The sequence below is a fragment of the Electrophorus electricus genome, chromosome 22, assembly GCF_041902795.1.
Source record: "Electrophorus electricus isolate QZ-2024a chromosome 22, ASM4190279v1, whole genome shotgun sequence".
NCBI lineage: Eukaryota > Metazoa > Chordata > Actinopteri > Gymnotiformes > Gymnotidae > Electrophorus > Electrophorus electricus.
In genome coordinates this window covers 11848442-11874597 of record NC_137518.1, presented here as the reverse complement: position 1 = coordinate 11874597, position 26156 = coordinate 11848442, and the positions used below count along the sequence as shown (strand labels likewise).

Genomic DNA, 26156 nt, shown 5'->3' with positions numbered 1-26156 from the left:
TCTATGAAGCCAGGATTTGAACTCACAACCTTCTGATCGAAAGCTCTATCCACTAGGCTACCATTATGCATTAAAAGAAAAATGCACATATTGCCTTTAATACATGCTTATACAGTATATAAGCAGAATTTTACATTAGTTTGCCTGTATACTGTTCTGTATGTTTAGTAATCTGTTATAATTGGCATTGTGTGCTCTGAGGCCCTCAAGCGGAACTTAAATATTCCAGTTTGCCCTTGTTCACAAGGCTCTCTCCAGAGGCGCTAATGATGACGCATGGAAAATAAGGTGTGACCAGAGAGAGGTACAGTGTAGGCAGACACACGGAGAGGAATAATGACACCAACACATGGAAAAACTCTAAACCTGGATATCAGCATGGATACATGGAAATCCACCATCATGCTGTAAGATCTTTTTGAAGTGATATCTATTCAGTTTGTTAGTATATACTGGTGTGAGAAATGAGTAAGCCTGAGAATATGCGTGTCTGATTTTTAAGCCCCAAACAGTAAAGATGCTTTTATTAACCTAATGTTTTACATTATTTGAATCACATGCATATATAAATACAGATACAGTCATTTTAGCCAAAAAAAACCTCCAAAACCTTTAGAAAAATTGTATAACAAGAAAAACAAACTCAATTTAAAACTTTTTTATCCAACTAAGCATAGCCTTATAGCCCCCATTGTTTATGTTTAGATAATATTGCAAATGTTGAAATTGTCTTTAGTTCAATGCAAAGAGCGCTGCACTTAAAACAAGCTCTACTGATTCTGAAGTATTCTGAAGTATTCCGGCCCAGTAAATGTTTTCACTCCCTGGTGCTGTTGGTGCTGTGAGCTGCACATGGGAGCATGGGAGCTAAGCAGAACAAACATGTTGGCTGTTTCCCACTGCAAGCCTGCCTGACAGATACCTCTAAATAAGGTCTTTTATGTCAGCATATGTGACAGCCAGCAATGCAGTGATTTGCTTTACCAAAACAATTACTGTACCAGCATATTCAGCATGAAGACCCTGTACTCTTCCTGTAATAAATACAAGATGTTTGCCAGTTTGTCTTTCTTGATGGCTTGGAGAATGTATTGCCTTATTCAGGGAAATCCTTAAAAAATAAATGAAACTAGACAACTAACTCTTATTGATTGTTCTAGGCTAGCTGCAGCCATGATCTATTTAGTTCTTTGCCTTCAGTCACACCCTGGACCTATTGCAGCCTAGAGAGCCCTCCTGTGGGATGGACCTTCGGAGACTTAGCTTAGTCTTGGGACATAGGACTTCTGCATACTCTATTTCTGGGGGGGGGGGGCTTTCGCCTTAATAATTGCTTTTGTTTTTTTTTCTTTCTCCCCTAACTCTCACTTCTATCATTCCTTACCTTTTCCCCACACACATTTGTTTCTCTTTGTAATGTATTTGTAGTCATTATACGGGGATTTTGGTCATTTTTCGTCCAAATGGCTGAGCTAATCAAAGTAAAACAGAAACACCTCCAAACCCCTCTCTCCAGGTAAGGAATGTGCTACTTCTGACATGGTTTCTGAGTCTGGGGACTAACATGTTTTCATTTCATTACTTTAATAACTTTCACACTGGGGAAACCACATACAGGCTGTTTTGCTATGTTGTTGTAGGTTTTATATAATTATCTTCTGGCTAGTATTAATGTTATTGTATTGCTTGTAAAATGGGTTGTTTTCACATGAAAGGATACTCTAAATCTGTTTTTTTCTGCAAGTGGTTACAGATTAGCATTTTCTCAGGCTAAAATGTTTTAAATCATGATCAGTTCCAGTTTGACTCACTATACTACTTTAATCCAATAATTTGTAATTCTATAACATTTCCAGAACTATTGCAATCCTTGCTAAATATGAAGGCTGTGGGGGGAAAAAAGGATTTGTTGTTTTGTTATTTAGCAGCTTGACTTTGTGAATAAAAGGAGACTTCTCTCACTTCAGTTTTACCTAGCTTGTTAAAAACAAGTGAGCAAATTCTTCCGCTTCTTTATTTTATTATTGCTGTTTTGACTTACTTTTCTATGGCAATAAAGCATAAACTGTCACACCAAGACACAGTGCTGTACATAAAAGGGCAATCCCATCTATGAGATTGGTGCATCAAATAAAGTGCCCAGGTACAAAGTAGGTATATCTAATACAGTGACTAAGGATGACTTTATGAATATATGTTAAAATTGAATTATTTCTTGATAACTACTTAGCTATTCCTTTTAAGAGAAGAAATGTGCAATCATTTGGTTCTGCTAATTTTATGGTCAGATGCATTTAAGGAAAATACATGCGTGATAATTATATTAATTCATATATATCCATTATAACAAAAACAAAGAAGGTTAATCTAGTAGTTTGTTTTTTTGTTTGTTTTATTTTTGGAGAACAGCTTACAGCCTTGCAGTGGGTGTCGTATCTTTTTAAAAATCTTTTTACACACTCGGCCTTCTACCAGAAGCACTGGTGTTTGAGGGTGCGCCGCAGTATTTAGAGTTTGCGCGTGTGCCACACTATTTTGAGTTTGCGCGTGTGCCACACTATTTTGAGTTTGAGGGTGCGCCACACTATTTTGACTTTGAGGGTGCGCCACAGTATTTTGAGTTTGAACGTGTGCCACAGTATTTTGAGTTTGAGGGTGCGCCACAGTATTTTGAGTTTGAGGGTGTGCCACACTATTTTGAGTTTGAGGGTGCGCCACACTATTTTGAGTTTGAGGGTGCGCCACACTATTTTGAGTTTGAGCGTGTGCCACACTATTTTGAGTTTGAGGGTGCGTCACAGTATTTTGAGTTTGACGGTGTGCCACAGTATTTTGAGTTTGACGGTGTGCCACAGTATTTTGAGTTTGACGGTGTGCCACAGTATTTTGAATTTGAGCGTGTGCCACAGTATTTTGAGTTTGAGGGTGCGCCACAGTATTTAAAGTTTGAGGGTGCGCCACAGTATTTTGAGTTTGAGGGTATGCCACAGTATTTAGAGTTTGGGGGTGTGCCACAGTATTTTGAATTTGAGGGTGCGCCACAGTATTTTTAGTTTGAGGGTGTGCCACAGTATTTTGAGTTTGAGGGTGCGCCACAGTATTTTGAGTTTGAGGGTGTGCCACACTATTTTGAGTTTGAGGGTGCGACACACTATTTTGAGTTTGAGGGTGCGCCACAGTATTTTGAGTTTGAGCGTGTGCCACACTATTTTGAGTTTGAGGGTGCGTCACAGTATTTTGAGTTTGACGGTGTGCCACAGTATTTTGAGTTTGACGGTGTGCCACAGTATTTTGAGTTTGAGCGTGTGCCACAGTATTTTGAGTTTGAGGGTGCGCCACAGTATTTTGAGTCTGAGGGTGTGCCACAGTATTTAGAGTTTGGGGGTGTGCCACACTATTTTGAGTTTGCGCGTGTGCTACACTATTTTGAGTTTGAGGGTGCGCCACAGTATTTTGAGTTTGAACGAGTGCCACACTATTTTGAGTTTGAGGGTGCGCCACAGTATTTTGAGTTTGAGGGTGCAGCACAGTATTTTGAGTTTAACGGTGTGCCACACTATTTTGAGTTTGAGCAAGTGCCACAGTATTTTGCTGTTTCTACGATCGCACAGTTGTGAACTGAGATCATTGGTGTCATTCTTTGAATCTGTAGCTCCAAGCACCTCTCACCACTGGACAACCTTTACTTTTATCCTTCCACATGCTCTCTGTTTCCTCTTTCTTCCCCTTGTTTTTCTATTACTTCTGCTCTTACCATCACAATGTCTGGCTGGTTGACCATTACTTGTTCATCTTTCTGGATCTGGAGGTCCCACTGGATCTTAGCTTTGTTTCTCTCCACCACTCTCTGTGGTTCCTACTATTTGGTTTTGGGACTGTCCAGCTTCTGTCTTGCATATGATCCTGTATATGATCCCCATCGCTTGGCTGTGTCTCTCAGTGTTTGTTTTCCATCCAGCATCCTGCATCCTGCTATTAGGTGCTGGATTGTCTCAGAGGCTCTTTTGCACAGTCTGCATGTTGGGTCTTGTTGGGTGTGATACAGCCCTGCTTCTATCGGCCTAGTGCTTAGCGCTTGATCTTGTGGTGCCATGATTAGCTGCCCTGTGCTGTCCCCTCAGTTATGCTTTTGTACCTATTGATAGAATTGTCTTTTGTCAGCTTATGTCTTGTTTGGTGCAACACACCCTTTCTTCAATTGATGTAGTGTTTATGGCTTGTTGACATAATTAGTGTCTTTCAGACCTGCAGATGTATAAGCAGATGTAAAAATGTCATAAATGACTTTTGACAGCATGTATGGCTGCATGAATATCTCTGTGTTTTGTATCTCTGTGTATTGTAAACTTTAGAATGGAGCTCATATTTCCTATATTTTGTGACAGTAACTGAAGTGCCTTTTAGTGATGTAATGAATGACATGCAAATTGGCCAATGGTCAGTGGCTGGTCAGTGGCTGACTAATAATCAGTTCTGAACTTTATGGACATGGTTTTAGGTTTGTGTTTTCTAACACCGATTGTAATACGACCTAGTATGCTACTTTTACATTTTATTCCGAGTAATCTTGTACCACTGAATTGTGGCACTGAATTGTAAGATTTGTCATTTGTCTTTTTTTGTCATGACCTTGAACAACTTGATGAAATTCTAGGTTTAGGGTTAGGTTTAGGATTAGTCTAGGGCTAGGATTAGGGTTAGTTAGGGTTTCTGGTTAGTTAGGGTTATGGTTATTCTAGGCTTAGAGTTAATTAGGGTTAGTTTAGGAAACAGCATTTTACATCCTAGATAACTGGTGCAAATTTGTGTAAAGGAAAATAGAAAATAAGAATAATGTACAATAAAAGTAATAAGATCACAATTATTTTTTATTTAAATGAACCAAAAGTGTGTGGACAGGAGGCACTTCTTTCTCAGTGGAAATCTTCCACTAATAATGTTTCCTAACTGCCAACCCTCCTGCAACAGTCTGGTATTTAGATTAATTGGTTTCAGAGTTGTTTCCTACACAGTTAATTCAGCAGAGAACATGTCAGAGGTTTTACATAGCCTGACAGAGCTAGTGTAAACTTTCCACTATTTACAAAATACAGTAGAACTCATAATAAAGCACATTTTAAAGTTATCTTTTTATAATTTGATGTTTTATTGGTATATTATACACCAGTGCAGTTACTAGGCAACAAAAAGAACTGTCCCATCCTTCTGTTAATCTGCTTGATTTTGTGGTTAAACTGACACTTATTTTCCAGGCTGAAGTGCATGATTAGAGATATTGACGAGAGTAATGTGGATTATGAGCAGTTTAAGAAGAATTTAGAGTACACTGCTTCTTTACTGGAGGCTCTTTACCGTGACGAAACAAGGTAAGGTGCTTTTATATCCATTCACAGAATCAACTGGGTTATTATAATGCATTCCATTATCACATTCATAATGAATGGAAACCAGTCAGTAGAGCTCCAAAAAACCCTTTCTTTCATTTTCTAAATACTTAAAATATGTGTCTGTGACCATGCACTACATGCTCACTCATGCTTACAGAATTAAACTCTGTGTGACAGGCAATCCCTGGACATGGAAGATCAGCTCCAGGAGCTGAGACCAGATAGTGTGCCCAAAGAGGTCCATAACTGGCTGGCCTCCACATTCATGCAGCAAGCACGCAGACCCCTCCGTTACCCAGACTACAAACCAAGTTTCCGCAGTATTGTCCATGCTGTTCAAGCTGGAATATTTGTAGAGAGGTGTGAGCAGCACCTTATGCTCAGTTTGTATTAGCTATATTATATAAGAGTTAGGGCTAGCTATATTACATAAGAGTTAGGGCTAGCTATATTACATAAGCGTTAGGACTAGCTATATTACATAAGAGTTAGGGCTAGCTATATTACATAACAGTTAGGGTTAGCTATATTACATAAGAGTTATGGCTAGCTATATTACATAACAGTTAGGGCTAGTTATATTACATAAGAGTTTGGGCTAGCTATATTACATAAGAGTTAGGGCTAGCTATATTACATAACAGTTAGGACTAGCTATATTACATAAGAGTTAGGGCTAGCTATATTACATAAGCATTAGGGCTAGCTATATTACATAACAGTTAGGGCTAGCTATATTACATAAGCGTTAGGGCTAGCTATATTACATAACATTTAGGGCTAGCTATATTACATAAGCGTTAGGGCTAGCTATATTACATAAGCATTAGGGCTAGCTATATTACATAAGAGTTAGGGTTAGCTATATTACATAAGAGTTAGGGCTAGCTATATTACATAACAGTTAGGGCTAGCTATATTACATAAGAGTTAGGGCTAGCTATATTACATAAGCGTTAGGGCTAGCTATAGTACATAACATTTAGGGCTAGCTATATTACATAAGCGTTAGGGCTAGCTATATTACATAAGAGTTTGGGCTAGCTATATTACATAAGAGTTTGGGCTAGCTATATTACATAACAGTTAGGGCTAGCTATATTACATAAGAGTTAGGGCTAGCTATATTACATAACAGTTAGGGCTAGCTATATCTATATTACATAAGAGTTAGGGTTAGCTATATTACATAAGTGTTAGGACTAGCTATATTACATAAGAGTTAGGGCTAGCTATATTACATAAGCGTTAGGGCTAGCTATATTACATAAGAGTTAGGGCTAGCTATATTACATAAGAGTTAGGGCTAGCTATATTACATAAGAGTTAGGGCTAGCTATATTACATAAGAGTTAGGGCTAGCTATATTACATAAGCGTTAGGGCTAGCTATAGTACATAACATTTAGGGCTAGCTATATTACATAAGCGTTAGGGCTAGCTATATTACATAAGAGTTTGGGCTAGCTATATTACATAAGAGTTTGGGCTAGCTATATTACATAAGAGTTAGGGCTAGCTATATTACATAAGAGTTAGGGCTAGCTATATTACATAAGAGTTAGGGTTAGCTATATTACATAAGAGTTAGGGCTAGCTATATTACATAAGAGTTAGGGCTAGCTATATTACATAAGAGTTAGGGCTAGCTATATTACATAAGAGTTAGGGTTAGCTATATTACATAAGAGTTAGGGCTAGCTATATTACATAAGAGTTAGGGCTAGCTATATTACATAAGAGTTAGGGTTAGCTATATTAAATAAGAGTTAGGGCTAGCTATATTACATAAGAGTTTGGGCTAGCTATATTACATAAGAGTTAGGGCTAGTTATATTACATAAGAGTTAGGGCTAGCTATATTACATAAGAGTTAGGGCTAGCTATATTACATAAGAGTTAGGGTTAGCTATATTACATAAGAGTTAGGGCTAGCTATATTACATAAGAGTTAGGGCTAGCTATATTACATAAGAGTTAGGGCTAGCTATATTACATAAGAGTTAGGGTTAGCTATATTACATAAGAGTTAGGGCTAGCTATATTACATAAGAGTTAGGGCTAGCTATATTACATAAGAGTTAGGGTTAGCTATATTAAATAAGAGTTAGGGCTAGCTATATTACATAAGAGTTTAGGCTAGCTATATTACATAAGAGTTAGGGCTAGCTATATTACATAAGAGTTAGGGTTAGCTATATTACATAAGAGTTAGGGCTAGCTATATTACATAAGAGTTAGGGCTAGCTATATTACATAAGAGTTAGGGCTAGCTATATTACATAAGAGTTTGGGCTAGCTATATTACATAAGAGTTAGGGCTAGCTATATTACATAAGAGTTAGGGTTAGCTATATTACATGAGAGTTAGGGCTAGCTATATTACATAAGAGTTAGGGCTAGCTATATTACATAAGACTATATTACATAAGAGTTTGGGCTAGCTATATTATATAAGAGTTAGGGCTAGCTATATTACATAAGAGTTAGGGTTAGCTATATTACAAGTCACAAATTCTAAAAACTAAAGCTGACAGAAATGAATTACATTCATTACAGCATTTGCACTTTTGTCTATTCCTTCATCTATTCTTTCATCTATTCTTTCATCTGTTCTTTCATCGGCTCTTTCATCTGTTCTTTCCATTTTTACAATTCATGTAAATCTCATTACTGCAGAATGTTCCGCAAGATGTCCTCTACTGCTATGACAGACCAGCCTCTGGCAGTGGTAAACTGTCTAAGGGTACGATTACTTTGATTACCTGTCAGTTTATCCCAAACCAGTATGTTTGTATATAGTGCACTAGCCTTTTTCCCAGCATGACCTCTTGGCTCTCTAGGAGGTGGATCGGTGGAATTTTGATGTCTTTGCGTTAGATGTTGGCAGCTCAGGTCATGCCTTGAAGACACTTTTCACTGAGCTGATGATCAGATATGAGCTCAACAGTCGATTCAAGGTCTGCTATTACATTCTGACATTTTATCATATAATATTAAATGCTGGCAAATTCAGACTAAAGATCTATCTTATAGATGTTTTAGACTACATTTAGTACCCTCCATTAGAGCTGGAATTTTGAAGACATGGTTGCAGTTTTGCTGTATATCCACTCTTTGGATGAGTATGACCATAGGACAAACATTGAACCACGAGTATGACCCTAGGATAAACATTGAACCATGAGTATGACCCTAGGACAAACATTGAACGATGAGTATGACCCTAGGACAAACATTAAATTATGAGTATGACCCTAGGACAAACATTGAACTATGAGTATGACCCTAGGATAAACATTGAACTATGAGTTTGACCCTAGGACAAACATTGAACCATGAGTATGACCCTAGGACAAACATTGAACCATGAGTATGACCCTAGGACAAACATTGAACTATGAGTATAATCCTAGAACAAACATTGAACTATGAGTATGACCCTAGGACAAACATTGAACTATGAATATGACCCCAGGACAAACATTGAACTATGAGTATGACCCTAGGACAAACATTAAACTATGAATATGACCCCAGGACAAACATTGAACCATGAGTATGACCCTAGGACAAACATTAAACTATGAATATGACCCCAGGACAAACATTGAACTATGAGTATGGCCCTAGAGCAAACATTGAACTATGAGTATGACCCTAGGACAAACATTAAACTATGAATATGACCCCAGGACAAACATTGAACTATGAGTATGGCCCTAGAGCAAACATTGAACTATGAGTATGACCCCAGGACAAACATTGAACCATGAGTATGACCCTAGGACAAACATTAAACTATGAATATGACCCCAGGACAAACATTGAACTATGAGTATGGCCCTAGAGCAAACATTGAACTATGAGTATGACCCTAGGACAAACATTGAACTATGAGTATAATCCTAGAACAAACATTGAACTATGAGTATGACCCTAGGACAAACATTGAACTATGAATATGACCTTAGGACAAACATTGAACTATGAGTATGACCCCAGGACAAACATTAAACTATGAATATGACCCCAGGACAAACTTTGAACCATGAGTATGACCCTAGGACAAACATTAAACTATGAATATGACCCCAGGACAAACATTGAACTATGAGTATGGCCCTAGAGCAAACATTGAACTATGAGTATGACCCTAGGACAAACATTGAACTATGAGTATAATCCTAGAACAAACATTGAACTATGAGTATGACCCTAGAACAAACATTGAACTATGAATATGACCCCAGGACAAACATTGAACTATGAGTATGGCCTTAGGACAAACATTGAACAAGAAGAATCAATTTATAAAAAGTAGCACTTCATTGTAAGAGACTGTAATTGTGAGAGGCTTGGTCCTATATCACCCCACCAACACCCACCAAACCTCTGTCCCTTGTTTTCTGATGCTTTGGGTGATTGCAATGAAAATTTGCATATGTGAATCTTTTGTCAATTTGTGTTGTTTCATAGGTGCCCATTTCTTGTTTGATGTCTTTTCTGTGTGAACTGGAGCAGGGTTACAACAAACACAACAACCCGTACCACTGCCAGACACATGCAGCTGATGTAACACAGACACTGCACTGCCTGCTTCTGCGCACTGGCCTTGTGGTACAGTATTTAGAAATAAAAATATTTCTGAAAGTAAAAACAAAAAAGTAAGTAGTAGAAGTAGTAGTAATAATTTTTACATTTATTGTAATTTTCCAACACAGATTTGACACTAGAAAGGACAAAATGTTCATTAACAAATCCAGGCAGAAAAGTCTATAACACAATCCCAGAATCAGACAGGTAGAGATGTAAAGAGTGACAAGCAGTCTCACGCATGCTAGGCTGAATGCGAAAAACAAGAGGCAGGATATAAAGTCATATAAAACAAGAATTACAGAGACACTGCAACAGAGGGAGTGAGGTACATGGAAGAGGAAGATAGTGAGCCTATCTTCCTCTTCCTCTTTCACCTGGGGAACAGGTGAGAAGGACCGAGGGCAGATGCGTGCGCAGTACTGGTGGTCAGTAGGCTGGTAGTAGAATGGGAGTCAAATAGACATAGTCAATAAACTGGTAGACAGGTTGTCAGTAGACTGGTAGTCAGGCCAAGCAGAATTCTAGGGCATATATTGTTATATGTTGATACATCACCTGCATTAATAAAACAAGACCTCTCAAAATATATTTAAAATTCTAATCAGATTTTGTCTTTATAAATAGAATTGATATCCAGGATATATATATATATATATATATATATATATATATATATATATATATATATATATATATGGGGAAAATCTGGCTTGAGCATTACAGCATAAACAGAGCTTGTTTGTGTTTACAGCATTGGCTTACAGAACTGGAAGTCTTAGCATCATTGTTTGCTGCTGCCATTCATGACAATGAACACACAGGAAATACCAATAGCTTCCACATTCTTACCAGGTATGTCTGTCAATTACACTTACTTTACTCACAGGCAACCTGGAAAATCAAATGAGTCAATGAGTTGTCATGAGCATCAGTGTGTAGTTTGTTACCCTCCCTCATTATTAAGTATGACAAGCCTTTCACACATTGTCTAAGAAACTTACTGTCCAGAAGTCATACAAAGGAACATGTTTTGGCAGTACCAACTCCAGTATGAACTGGTCATAATCTGGTGGGTAGCCATAGGAACCAGAGCTTCCATTTCAATTATACAGCTTTGATCCTTGTTTGCTGTCACATAAGTTTTGAATTATGTCATTAATTAAGTCATGTCAGAGCAGCAGTCCTGATGAAGTAATATTTTTGTTAAAACAGAAGTGCTAATTCAATTTTTTGGATGTTTGAAAGTGTAGTATTGTAGTGTGTAACAATGATCTTAAGATTCGAGATTCTCAGAGATTTTTTTTAAGCCATTGAAAGTTTCAGCATGTTATTTTCTGTGGTGGGTATATTTACTGCATAGTCTATGAATATTTAATGTTTCAATGATCTTTATTTTAGGTCTGACTTGGCTATAACCTACAATGATCGCTCAGTCCAGGAAAGCCACCACCTCAGTTCTACATTCTGCATCTTACAAAATGAACAAATGAATATTTTCACCAATCTCTCACGAGAAGAATGGGTGTAAGTAACTGAAAGCACCTCGGCTAAGATAAGCATGATAAGAATATAAAGACACACCTTATGGTGTTCATTACTCACATGCTCATAAAGCAGAAATTTAAATTGAATTGTATAAATAAGTACTTTTTACATTTCAGTGTAAAAAAAAGTTTAAAAACTAATTTTTCTAAAAGAAACTTGTGTATTACAGATTCTTTTTTTAAATGTACCCTTAGGGGACGCGAGACTGCTTATGTTGTGGTCGCTGAATTATTGGCAGAATATTGTGACTAACTAGCCTTGCTTTTGGACAAAATGCCATTGCTGGCACTGTGTGCTACTTATGCTTGCTAATGTATTTTTTTACTTGTTTAAACAGAGAACTACGTTCCCTGGTTATAGAAATGGTGCTGGCAACAGATATGTCATTCCACATTCTTCAGGTCAAAGCAATGAAGCACAGCTTACAGCAGCAAGAGCGGTAAAAGCAAATTAATAAATAAATGATATCTACTCAACAATAAAAGAATAAATAAAGCCAAATGTGCAGAACACTAAATAAAATGTATAATCTAGGCAAATTTATAAACCAGGCAAGAATCAGTCAGTGTTGAGTGCCAAGGCTCAGGTGATTAAAGGTAATTTTATAAATCCTCTGCTCTGTGTTCAGACATGGACTTTTGTAACATGATTTCTGAATTTCTGTCTACAATTACAACTACGTATGATACATTCCTGACATGGGGAGATATTAATATTCATGTCCATCTCATTTTCTGGTTAATGTCAAGGTCAGATTGATTTATATAGCACTTTTACAACAGGTGTTGTCAAAATGCAGCTTTACAAATACACGGGTGAGCCAGAGGCAACAGTGGCAAGGAAAACCGCCATGGGTGGAAGAACAGGTGTTTAATATAGGTGTTAAAAATGTAGCTCAATCTCTAAAGATGAGCAACATATGAACAGTCCATAAACACTTAGATATGTGCCAGTGATCAGCGTTAGCAGGGTTAGCAGCATCAGCAGCATCACTAAAAGGGAGGATCAGAGGGGGACTGCAGTCCTGAGGGTCTCCACCCATAACATCACCACACACCTGAATGAATGCATGAAGTGCCTGGATGGTAGAATCAACAGACTATTAGAAAACTGTGACCACTATGTGACCACCAGGGGCTCTGAACGTTTAAATAAACATGCAAAAAGCTTGAGAAAATAAGTATGTTTTAAACCTCAGTTTAAAAACTGGGAGTGTCCCTGAGTCCCAAATGCATGGGACCTTCATATTTGAGGGATTTTTTAAGCAGAGCATTCACAGCTTTCTACACCAATAAGATAATTTTAAAGTCAATTAAAAATTGAACTGGGAGCCACTGCAGAGCTAAAAGAACAGAACTCTCATTACTGCATTCTGGATGAGTTGGAGTTTATTTAGTAACTTTTTAGAGAATCCAGTTAGAAGACCATTACAATAATCCAGTTTTGATTAAATAAAAGTGTGGGGCCAGCCTGGCAGTGGAAGCAGGATGAGCAGAGAGCCAGTAGAGCAGAATAGAAAATGGAAAAGTAAAGTTGGAGTAGAGTGGGAAATGAGGAGTAGAGTGGGAGTAGAGTGGGAAATGAGGGGTAGAGTGGGAGTAGAGTGGGAAATGAGGGGTAGAGTTGGAGTAGAGTGGGAAATGAGGAGTAGAGTGGGAGTAGAGTGGGAAATGAGGAGTAGAGTTGGAGTAGAGTGGGAAATGAGGAGTAGAGTTGGAGTAGAGTGGGAGTAGAGTGGAAAATGAGGAGTAGAGTTGGAGTAGAGTGGGAGTAGAGTGGAAAATGAGGAGTAGAGTTGGAGTAGAGTGGGAAAAGAGGAGTAGAGTGGGAGTAAATTGGGAAAAGAGCAGTAGAGTGGGAAAAGAGGCAGTCAGCAAGTTACATGACGAGGCAGAAAGTGAGTCTGGAGGCACAGCGGTGCAATGGTCCAATGGTGTGGAGATAGTCCAGTGGGCTGGAGGGTCCCGAAGCACATCAGCAGCATCTTGGGAACAAGGCAACGAGGCAACAGAGCATTAGAGCCTTGATGGGAGCAGGACATGGCAACATTTCATGAGAGCAGGATGCAGCAGCACTGCCATGGGGCTGCGTACAGCAGAAACGGCACCGAACAGCACACGGCAGAATGAAAGTCAGAAACTGAAATCAATGCTGGTGTAATGTCTCAGATAAAGCCAGACACTTGGTTTTATTCAGAGCGGTATAATCCAATATGGTAGTCAAAAAACAAGCAAGGGTCAGAACCAGCACTTTGGGATAAACAGAACCATGGAGCATCACAAACAGAGTAAAAGAACAGTCCAGATCAAAAGCCAGAAAAACACCAGGCAAACAAGGAAAGGCAAAATCAAAGGAAAGTAATCAGAAGAGGGTCGGCATTAAACACAGACAATCGGAAAGCACGCTTGATAAGCACTATGGAAAACAATGGCAATTCTAAAACCATGAGAACTGGCAGGTTAAATAGACAGAGGAAATAAGATACAGCTGAAATTAATAGTCTGTGATGAGGATCTTGTGAATTGTCAGTTATTGGCTTGGTGTTCTTCTGGGTTGTAATGGAATTGCTGGGAGTTGTAGTGATACGGGAAAATGGGTGGTGTTACAATTGGAGGATTGTAGCAGGAGCTGAACCTGGAACAGGAAACAAAATGAGAACAGGATTGGAAGTCGGGATGGGATTGTTGGCAAGGGCAGGAACAGGCAGAAGCCTATCTAGAGTGATGGTGCCCTGGACCACGCAGGACACAAGGATGGCATCCCTCACAGCACAGCTGGCAGGATATGGAGACGACACCCTGTAGGGGGCGGGAGGGCAGCGACAGTCCCCTCCTGGGATCATGGCATGGTGATGGCACCCTCTAGGAGGCAGGGCCCTTATAGTCGGAGACTGCAGACAGAGTGGCATCTGTAGGACTGGGGACAGCATCTTGCACTCTGGAAATAAAAGCCAGGGTGATGTCTTCCACACCAGACACAAGAGGCAGGGTGGGGTTTTCCACGCTGGAGGCAGGAGACAGTGACGTCTGCAACACCAGAGACTGGAGACAGAAGCACACACAGTCAGAGAGACCCATGGGCACCCTCTTAGGCCAACAGTCTTCTCCTAGCCAGGACTGATTGGCCACGGGAGAGCCAGACCCAGGGGCACATACGCCCCCTCTTCAGAAAAATCCACAGGACAGGATCTCTTCCACTGACAACAGGGTATGTATAGCTGCTTGGGCACTAGGAGGCAGCAGGCTGGGTCCATGGGCACAGCAGTCCCTCTACCTTATGTTACTTCTTCTGAGACAGCAGTTCAGACAACTCAGAAAAATTATCCAGGCTAGCTTTCCATATCATCTTACAACAGAACCTTTAGCGTCATACAGAGAGCACAACTGCTTTGTGACAACAACTGTTGTAAGAACGCTGTATAAATAAATTTGACTTGACTTGATTGTTGGTGAAAACTGATTGTTAGTGAATTACTGAAAATTTTTGATTTTGTCTGTTTGTGTGTTGTGTGCATGGATGTGAGAGTCTAGAGTTGATAAAGCCAAAGCACTGTCCTTCCTCCTACACACGGCTGACATCAGTCATCCAGCCAAGCCCTGGGTGCTGCACTCACGCTGGAGCAAAGCACTTACAGATGAACTCTTCAGACAGGTTAAGTACTGTGTGCCTATTATAACAGAGATTAGCTTTAATTCAATCTCACTGACATATTCTCACAATGGCTTCAATTACACGTTGAATGAGGATCTGATTTTATTTCTAAGAAAAAATACAAAGCTAAGAATGTGTTATGCAGGCAGCCACTAGAATTCCTCAATTGAGATGAAGTGGAACGGGTGGAGTTTAAGTGGGAGTTTAAATAATTCTGACTGCCAGACAGCACAAGGTTCATCCATAGCTGTCATGGATGCTGGAAGTGGTCAAGTGAAGGAATGGTCTGTATGTGATTGGTAGAAAGCCATTATTAGTTACACTGGCTCCCTGTCCCTGAATGCATTCAATTTAAACTCTTCCTAATTAAATACACTTCCCTACCTAGCTGAATTCCTACACTCGTACTGCTCCACCCGTACACTTCAGTCTTCTGATGCTGAACTCCTACACTCATACTGCTCCACCCATACACTTCAGTCTTCTGATGCTGAATTCCTACACTCGTACTGCTCCACCCGTACACTTCAGTCTTCTGATGATGAACTCCTACACTCATACTGCTCCACCCGTACACTTCAGTCTTCTGAGCTGAACTCCTACACTCATACTGCCCCACCCATACACTTCAGTCTTCTGATGCTGAATTCCTACACTCGTACTGCTCCACCCGTACACTTCAGTCTTCTGATGATGAACTCCTACGCTCATACTGCTCCACCCATACACTTCAGTCTTCTGAGCTGAATTCCTACACTCGTACTGCTCCACCCGTACACTTCAGTCTTCTGAGCTGAACTCCTACACTCATACTGCTCCACCCATACACTTCAGTCTTCTGATGATGAACTCCTACGCTCATACTGCTCCACCCATACACTTCAGTCTTCTGATGATGAACTCCTACGCTCATACTGCTCCACCCATACACTTCAGTCTTCTGATGATGAACTCCTACGCTCATACTGCTCCACCCATACACTTCAGTCTTCTGATGCTGAACTCCTACACTCCTACTGCTCCACCCATACACTTCAGTCTTCTGATGCTGAATTCCTACACTCGTACTGCTCCACCCGTACACTTCAGTCTTCTAATGCTGAACTCCTACACTCATACTGCTCCACCCATACACTTCAGTCTTCTGATGCTGAACTCCTACACTCGTACTGCTCCACCCGTGCACGTGAGTCTCCCGATGCTGAACTCCTACACTCGTACTGCTCCACCCGTGCACGTGAGTCTCCCGATGCTGAACTCCTACACCCGTAATGCTCTACCCGTACACTTTAGTCCTCTGAAGCAGGTCTCCTCTCCACCCCCAGATTCAGGCTGGTCTCTGTAGGAGGCAAATATTTTATCTTTTAGTGCCATGGCTCCAAAACTAAGGAACATTCAATTTCTTTGTCTTTGCTCTTCCTCTTACAAATCCCTACTTAAAACACACTTAAAACACACTTAAAACACGCTTAAAACACACCCTACTTAAAACACACTTAAAACACACTTAAAACACACCCTACTTAAAATACACTTAAAACACGCTTAAAACACACCCTACTTAAAATACACTTAAAACACGCTTAAAACACACCCTACTTAAAACACGCTTAAAACACACCCTACTTAAAACACACCCTACTTAAAACACACTTAAAACACGCTTAAAACACACCCTACTTAAAACACACTTAAAACACACCCTACTTAAAACACACTTAAAACACAACCTACTTAAAACACACTTAAAACACACCCTACTTAAAACACACCTTCTTCTCTCAATATTTTTAATCACCTTTTTTTTCTGTTAACAGTTGTTAATTAATGTGTTAATGAATGTGGGGTTTTTTGTTTGTTTTGTCTCCACGTGTATTGTTATTGCAGCCTTCAGTTTGGGAAAGGTGCTATATAAATTAAAATTATTATTGTAATTATTAATAATAATAATAATATGTGTCTCTGATACAGTTCATTGATATTTCTAAAAGGTTAATCTGGAACTATTTTGTGTAGAACAAGTTCAGGTAATGCAATTGTAACGCGAGGGAGGTGGAGAGCGAACACACTTGCAGAGTGCCAGAGCCCTGAACATGAGACAAAACTGAATTACATAGGGAAACCATAACAGAAGGGACGGATGGGATAGAATAACTAAACACGTTTAGTGACACAGACTAACAATACAGAATAGAACAAAGAACAAACAGGCAAACATAACAGTAACAGGCTAACAGGGTGAGGACGAGAACTAGGGAGCGAGACAATTAAATGTAAAGGAAACAGTAACGGAGAACAACGAAGAGATATTAAACTAGAAGATGCAAGGAAGAACACAGAACTGGACTACAAATGGTAGGCAAACAACAACCAAAGCAAAAAACGTAAGTAATAATAGCTCAAAGAAAACCAGATAACACTTGTGTATATATTAAGAGGAAAACAAACTGAAGCAAAGCAATGGGAGAATACCGGACAAGGAAATATTAACGGGGAAAGCAGCGTAGACAAAAACACAGAGAGACAGAAGAACGAGCGAACAGCAGAGAACTGAACAAAGACAGCGAGGGTAACCAAACGGAGCACGGGGAGGAAGTACCTAGGAACAAGGAACGAGATCAACCGGGATATACCTAAACAACGACAGACGAACAAGAGACGCAGGAACAAGCTTCACACGGGATCACAATTAGAAAGGGGAGGACACAGACGAAAACCAGCAGCCTCTAAAAACTCATTTTAAAAAGTCACTTGTGAATTTTATAAATTATTTGATCACACTGACTCCACAATATATTTCCCATCTGCAAATTGGCAGAAAGATGTCAATATTCCACCCAGTGCCGACTTATTCATCAAAATGTGCACCAGCACTTTTAACATAACTAACAATACTAATCTCAAATCAAATCAAATGTATTTCTATAGCACTTTTTACAACAAATATTGTCACAAAGCAGCTTTACAAATGTCCAAGTCCAAGCCTCAACGAGGGACCATCCTCCTCACTTTCAGACACATGAGCTTCCTCTCCTTTGCACATATTCTTATTTTGGGGTTACTGATTGTCATATTTTTGTTAACTTGTTTTTTCACTTATTTATGCCTCCCTGGGGGCTTTGGGGGGTTGGTGGTCTGAATAAAGTGAATTATCTGCATGGTCTTTCTCCTAAACTTCAGTTTTTCAATAACTCATGTTTATTTCATGTTAATTTAATACTTACTTTAAACTGAGGCCTTCAAATTTTGAACTTTAAGTTTTATGTAAATGGTGCCTGAATAAAATAAGACTATGTATTATACTATGGGAAAAGCATGCAAACTTTCATGTATGCTTATATAGAGAATTGTACAGTAATTCTCTACCCAGACAACACTTAAAGTAAGGTATGAATTTCTGGTTTGTCTCTCTTTTACAGGGAGATAAGGAAGGAGAACTGGGTTTAACCATCTCACCGCTTTGTGACCGAAACACTGCCCCAGTAGCTCAGTCTCAGATTGGTAGGGGACAGCGTTCTTAGTCTATAAAGTATTTGCATGTCACTATGTCAAAAATATACCCAGGAGCAATTTATCATTTATCATCTAACTGGGTCAACATTATAATGAAATCAAACTAGTGAGTTGGAACAAAAGTGATGAATGAATCATGAGTGAGTAAAGAAAAAAAAAGACAAAAAGTGCTCAGTGTTTAACACAAAAAAAGATTTCTCTCCTATTTGCTTTTATTCCAAATAAACAGTAAAATCTATGAGCTCCATTTACTCTTGGAAGTTATTTCAACACTAAGTTACTGAAGTTACAATATGCTGAATGGCATGTAGCAAGGCTGTGACAGAAATGTGAGTGATTCCAGTGGTTTAAATGTAGTTTACCTTTTGTGTTAAGTCTAAGATGTCTTACATTATTATTTAAATTAAATTAAAATTATTTATCCTGAAAGCAAGTGTTTATATGTGTGTTAAATTATATAACATGAATAGAGACTAGACACTAATTTCTGCTTTGTCAAACACAATGACAAATATTTAAGACCCACAACTATCCACTTACTGAATTGAGCAGATCCAAAACCATCTAAGCACATGGCACAACCCAGCTAAACCCACAGCATAACTGAATCAGTGTGGAATTACTTGGACAGGTTTTAAAAAGTTAAAAGAGAAAATTTTTTTTGAAAAATTAGAATCGACTATAGTGGCACTTTTTGTTTAAGCAAATAAATACTTACTGCAATGATAAATAGATTTCAACACAATTTTCTTAGTTGCCTCAGACTTTTCCAAGTTACTGTTTATTGTGGTTATTTAATCTATAAGAAATGTGTTTAATACAGCAAGTCCATTACCTGTGGGAGATATTATTCTAATTAATAACAGATTACTTCTTTTAATGTCTTTGCAGGCTTTATTGATTTCATTGTGGATCCCACATTCTCACTGTTAATGGACATGGCAGAGAAGATCATTATACCTCTGGTCCAAGACAATCCTGAACCTCCTGAACCCATCAACCGACACAGGTGCTTGAAAATTTAACTATCATCATCTGATTAAAGCCAGTTATTTATTACTGCTTAGAGAAAACTACCTTCTAAAAATCATTAAATATTTAGTGCAGCAGTTCATTATTAAATTACAAACATCAAATACTAGTGGGCAGCAGAGGTATGATGGCTCACCAGACCATTGCAAGAACTTCCTCTTGCAGTTTTCCATGTACCCCCCCCCCCCCCCCCCCATCATGCTACACAATTTTTCACTGAGGAGACACGGAAATCGTGTTATCACTGTTGACCGGCGAGGCAGGGGCATGGGGAACCGCTCTCTGGGACAGCCAGGACCCAGTATTGCAGTCTGAAACTGGATTCTACAATCTTTTCAAGGTGGTTTTCGATCATCCTGCTGATGAGAAAGATCCAGGAATCATTTCATGTGAAACACATTCTGTGATTGATGCCCTAGCCGTCCCCTTATAACAAGTGAGAGGAAATCTACATCCATAAACCACGTCTTCGCTGTTACACATTAACAATTGTTAGGTTACACTTCCTGTTGTTCTTTCCGACAATAGTAACTGTGTTTCTCTCTCTGCTTTTGATGACTCTGGAGCAGCAGGCAATTTTTTAGATACTGGGTTAGCTGCACAGCTAGGAATCACTACACTTACCTTAGAACCCCCTTTACATGTTAATTCCATTAATCGCCAGCCTATTGGTGAAGGTGCTGGTAAACATCAAACTGCTCTAGTCACACTTAAAGTTGCCTTATTTCATAGTGAACTGATTCACTTCATGCTTCTCCCTATGTCCAGTGACTCCATTATACTGGGCTTTCCCTGGTTATCCACCCATGACTCTAGTATCTCTTGGTCCGGTGCTGAACTGCTGTCATGGAGTAAGCATTGTCTCCAACACTGTATGTCCCTGCCGGTACTCTCCACTACTGTAGAAGGCCCTGAGTCCCCATATTCACAATCCATCCCACTGCCCATATAAGTGCTTCTCAGATGTGTTTAGTAAAATGAAGGCCACTGAACGTCCGCCCCATCGACCTTGGAACTGTGCAGTGGATCTCCTTCCTTTCCCTTACCACAGAGAGCCAAGGGCTACTCACTTTCCCATCCAGAGGAGGCCGCCATGGAGGCTTATATTCCTGAGGTGCTCCAACACAGCTTTATTCAACCCTCCACCTCTCTGGTAGCTGCTGGATTTTTCTTTATGGAGGAAAGGGGAGGGGGATTAAGACCCTGCATCGACTACTGGAAGTGACGAAGTATTCCTACCCTTTTCCCTTCATTGCTCCGACCCATAGACCTGCGTAGCTCTTACAATCTTATACGCATACATGACGAGTGGAAGACAGCGTTCATAACATCACATGGACACTATGAGTGCCTAGTCATGCCTTATGGTCTGTTCAGTAGCCCCTCGGATTTCCAGGCATTTATTTATGAAATCCTGCGGGACATGGTAGGCAAGTTCCTGATTGTTTATATTGACGACCTCCTTATATTTTCGCAGTCAGAAGCAGAGCATGTGGAACATGTTACAGCTGTCCTGACACGTCTTAGGAAGCAAAAGGAAACTGCAAACCGCTGAAAGAAATTATAATGTAGGAAACTCAGAGCTGACAAACTAGCCCTGGAACAGTGGAGACACTGGTTGGAGGGAGCTAGGCATCCCGTTCTTGGTTTATATGGATCACAAAGACCTGGAATACCTCAAGTCAGCTTGGCAACTCAAAACAAGGGAAGCCAGGTGGAGATTGTTCTTCTCCTGGTTTCGTTTCACAGTCTCTTACAGACCATTTACATTTACGGCATTTAGTTGACGCTTTTATACAAAGCAACTTACAATTATGACTGAGTACAGACCAAGTTCTAAGAATCAGAAGGCTGATGCTTTACCTCGCATCCACGCTAAAGGAGATACTTACCAAGATCCAGAGTCTATCCTACCTAACAGCTGCTTCCTAGCTCCTATATGCTGGGGTTTTCAAATAGATCAGGAGGAGGCTCTCCAGGATGACCCTAGCCCAGAGGAAGGCCCCCCCAGGTAAACAATATGTTCCCACCTCTCTTATAGGAACACTTCTGGAATGGGCTCACACAACCCTGTGTAATTGGCATCCAGACACGAACTACATGCATGATGTCCCAAACGTTTTGGTGGCCTTCCCATCCTGATGACATGCACGATTACATCATGTCCTGTGTTGTCTGTGCCCAGTTATATACCCCTCATACGCTCTCTGCTGATAAATTGCTGGCCCTGCCTGCACCACATCGCCACTGGACTTGCATAGCAGTGGACTGCATCACAGGCCTGCCACAGGCCTTCATCACAGGCCTGCTTCCGAGGGGTAGACTGTCATGATGATAGTGGTGGACAGATTTGCTAAGATGTTTTGCCTCATTCCTTTTCCCCACCTACCTACTGTCCTAGAAACCACTGAAGCTGTATTTAGCTGTGTTTCGTATCTCTGGCCTACTGGAAAAAAATTGTTTCTGATCTTGGTTCCCAATTCACGTCACAGGTATGGAGTCAGTTTCTAATCATCCCCAGTGTAATGGTGAGGTTGAACGGGTCAGCCAGGAGGTAGGAAGGTTCCTCCATCAATTTTGTGTCTAAAAACCAACTGGCACCTCCTATGGGCAGAATATGAACACAACTCTCTCACTCGTCTGACGCCTTTTCAGTGTGTTTTCAACCAGACTTTTTCCCATGAGATGATTTCCCCACTGACATACAGACATTGGACCGGTGGTTTCAACAAAGCTCTCGAGCATGAGACCCTGTAAAATGTGGTGTTGGAACCTATGAAACATAATGGTGGAACCTATGAAATATGGTTGTGGCAGGTGCTTCTCAGCAGCAGAGACAGAGACCATTATCAACTGAGGGATGAATTCAGCTAAATACAGGAACATCCTTGCAGAAAACCCCTCCAGAGCACATGTTCACTCAGTCTGGGTGGACAGTTTACGTTTCAACAATGATCTGGAGCATTTAACCCAAATAACCCTACAGGGCAAATCTCTGAATTCGCTTGAGTGGCCCAGCCAAAGCCCAGACTTAAACCTCATCAAACATCTGTGGAGACTTCCCTGATGCTCGTCATCCAATCTGACTGAGTTTGACAGGATCTCGAATAAGGAATGGAATAAACTAGCCAAATCCAGGTGTGCAGCTGTAATTTCTGCTAGAGGGGCCTCTACAAGGTACTGAATAAAGGGTCTGAATACTTTTATGAATAAAATATTTCAGAGAGATTTTTGAAGGTCTCTAGGAGAATGCTTGTTTTCACTTCATTACACAATATATACACTGAAAACAAATTCTGGAGTTACTGACCAGTAAGCATGCTTTGGTTCATTAGGGCCAATTAGGTTACTTTGGCATATCACACATACGCTTGTAGAACTGAAGCCTTTATTCAGTGCACTATGCCAAACATCCAGTTACCTATGCATCTCATACGCATTCCTCAGCAGAAAAGAAATATTCCCAAATAAAAACAAAGCCTGATATTTGGAGTGAAGAAATTCTACCAATATCTGTGAGGTCAACAGTTAAATGTGTGCATCAGCCATGCTACCATCCCAGTAAAAATGGAGACATTCAAGATTTGAAGATTTCCTGGGTTCAGCACTCTGGGGGCAGTGGGCAGGCATATGGGCACAGAGTGCAGGCCTCTGGGGGCAGGCTTCAGGCCACAGAATAATAATAATTATTATTATTATTAATATTATTGATTCTGTTCTTTGTTATTTTCTAGAAAGAAATTAAGTCAAAGTGACTAAGGTATTGCAGAGTTCTAAATGCCACAAGAGGGCATCAAAACTCTCCTTGTTCTAAACATTTGTCCATTTTCAGGGCAAGATTCCAAGTTACTGTTTAAAACTCTACCTAGGAGGTTCTCAGCAACTGCTTAGTGCCTAACACTTCCTTGTGTTTTTGAGGTGTGGCATGTCTTCATTAGATTTAATAGTTCAAAAAACAAGAATTCTTATCGCCGTCAAGGTCCAAACATTTAAAATGGTTCTTTTTTGCTAATTATCCTCCCTTCACCATAGTACAAGTTTTAGTGCAAACTTTAGTGCACATATTAATCTAATTAAAGTTAACCTGAGTTTACATGACTTTTTGCAAATTATGATCAAGAAGGCAAATGAGGAAGGGGTGTACCCATGCACAACAGAGTGACGAGCTTGAATTCATGTAATTATTCTGTTTTGGTGCATTAGAGAGAGAGATATAATATAGTTCCATGGCTGTGTGTGTGTGGTTTAAAGGTTTTAGTCTAATTTGTAAAATAAACCAGCTCCTCGGCACACACGCTTTGAATTGGTGATCATTTTGACTTTTTTTTTTTATTCAGATGCCTTTAGGAATTGAATTGGAAACAGTGACTGATATAAACAATGCATTTACACATGCTGGTGTTTTATGGTGAGATGTGATAAATGTGTTTTCTCCTTAGTTCCCTCTGGAAGGAGAGCTCCAGGGGCCTACAGTGGAGTCTACTTCACATCACTACGGAGCTTGTGAGCTTTAGGTTGACATGGACACGCCATACAGAGGACAACAAGTTCAGATGGAGAGAAATCGAAACAGGACGTACGTACGCCTGCAATACTTAACACAGCGGTTGTGTTTATTATAGTTAGCATAAAAGAAACCTAGCAGAAGAGACAAAGGTAGCACAAGTCTGAGACGCCCTGAGACATCAGAAGCTGTCCAGTCTGTCATCAACAACCCTGAAGAGGGATGACCAGGTGGCATAACAGCACTGACATCTTGTTAAGGGAATGTGAGATCATCATCATCCTCATCATCAAGTCCACTGGATCTGCTTTTTACCTGAAAGTCACCATTTTTTCAATTTGTTCTAGATTATTTCAATTAGACTTGTGTAGAACGCACACACGCTTAATATTTTCCAGAACTGTGTATTCATGCATTTGCTCCCACAGAGCATAACATGCAAATAATTTTAAACAAAATTAGTTCAAAATCAGAGAACTCAATCCTAAATGTGTTTATTTCCACCTCACAAGTGAGAATTTTAAATATGTGATCAGCAAACATGCTTTTTCTTAGTTGTTTTCTTTCCTTCCAGGGACATCTGGTGACGTTTCCACGGAGGAATCTTCTACCAGTACAGTAAAGCCATTACAGGAATACTCAGATCACTAAAGATGTTAAAGATGTTCAGATGGTGTTCAGAATACATTTGAACATACACAAACTAATCACTTCAGCATTTAAGTGCATATACTAACTGTTCACTCAAGGTTCTTGTTCACAAGGTACTGTCCACTCATTTACTTGTTTTACGTGTAACCTCCAAAAGTGCAACATGCTCTAGAAATTATTGCTCTGGCATTATTTATTTATGCACTTTAATGTTACATAATATTTTTTTCTCCCACCTTCCTTTTACTGATAAAGTAACTAGTGAGTACTCAGTACAGTTGTTACTGATAAAGTAGTGTTGTGTGTGTGTGTAAAATGGCAAATAATTTGACAGCACTTGGACATGAAGTTCAGAAATGACTGTGTGTTTACACATGAAACACAGTACATGTTATATTCAGGTGTTATGCTGAATTCTGCCCATCAAGTGTGTGTGCACCAGACAGGAGCCTGATCTTAAAGTTGCATACTGACATATTCTTCTGACAAAATGAGTGAAACACAAACCCAACAAATGTGTCAAAAGTGCAACAATACAGATAACTGATAGTTAAAGTTAAGGTACAGATAAGCTGCATCACAATTCAATCATAGCCTTGAGTATTGTCTAATTTTATTCTATTCATAATGATAATTGGGCTATAACATCAGAACTGTATTTGTTTTTAACAGATAACTGAGCAGTTGTAGCTCAGTGGTAATTGGAAGCTCTCACTACTGCCAAATTGCCACTAAGCAAGACCCTTAACCCTCAAATGCTCAAGTTATATTCAGTCAATTAATTGGAACTCCACTTTTTAGATAAAAGTGTCAGCTACATATTGTTGTCAGAAGTTGAACCAATCAGTAACATGGTGTACTAGCAATGATCACTGGCTGCATACAGCTAAAACAGATTGAAGGAAGACACAGAATGAAAAAATTCCAGGGCAGGTCCTGCGACAGTCAATATCAGTTGTGAAATCTTTTACAGATTTGGGAACTTATATTGGCAACTCTTTGAAGTGGAGTATTAACTCTCATCATTAACTCTCAGGCTGTTCTTATTAAGACAATTTAAAATTACATATATATATATATATATATATATATATATATATATATATATATATATATATATATATATATATATATAATTTTAAATTGTCTTAATAAGAACAGCCTGAGAGTATATATATATATATATATATATATATATATATATATATATATATATATATATATATATATAAAGTAAGCAGAAATCTACTGCTGAAATTTTAGTAATCCATTGAG

General features: G+C 39.4%; 1 protein-coding gene across 3 annotated transcripts; it reads left to right on the top strand.

The window, feature by feature from the left end:
- The first annotated feature begins 328 nt into the window (after positions 1-328).
- Positions 329-25930, top strand: LOC113581429 (dual specificity calcium/calmodulin-dependent 3',5'-cyclic nucleotide phosphodiesterase 1B-like). 3 transcript variants are annotated; one of them, XM_081705798.1, is made up of 14 exons: positions 329-407; positions 5253-5366; positions 5565-5747; positions 8066-8132; positions 8230-8346; positions 9911-10006; positions 10737-10837; positions 11384-11509; positions 11868-11969; positions 15061-15181; positions 18601-18682; positions 19586-19703; positions 24166-24302; positions 24805-25930. In XM_081705798.1, the coding sequence occupies exons 1-14, from the start codon at positions 337-339 to the stop codon at positions 24879-24881; spliced, it is 1512 nt and encodes a 503-aa protein (XP_081561924.1). In that variant the 5' UTR covers positions 329-336; the 3' UTR covers positions 24882-25930. The 3 variants fall into 3 exon arrangements, with proteins under 3 accessions (XP_081561924.1, XP_081561923.1, XP_026872366.1); XM_081705797.1 differs by having other exon boundaries at positions 9866-10006; XM_027016565.3 differs by lacking the exon at positions 329-407 and adding an exon at positions 1221-1516 and having other exon boundaries at positions 9866-10006.
- Positions 25931-26156: the final 226 nt, after the last annotated feature.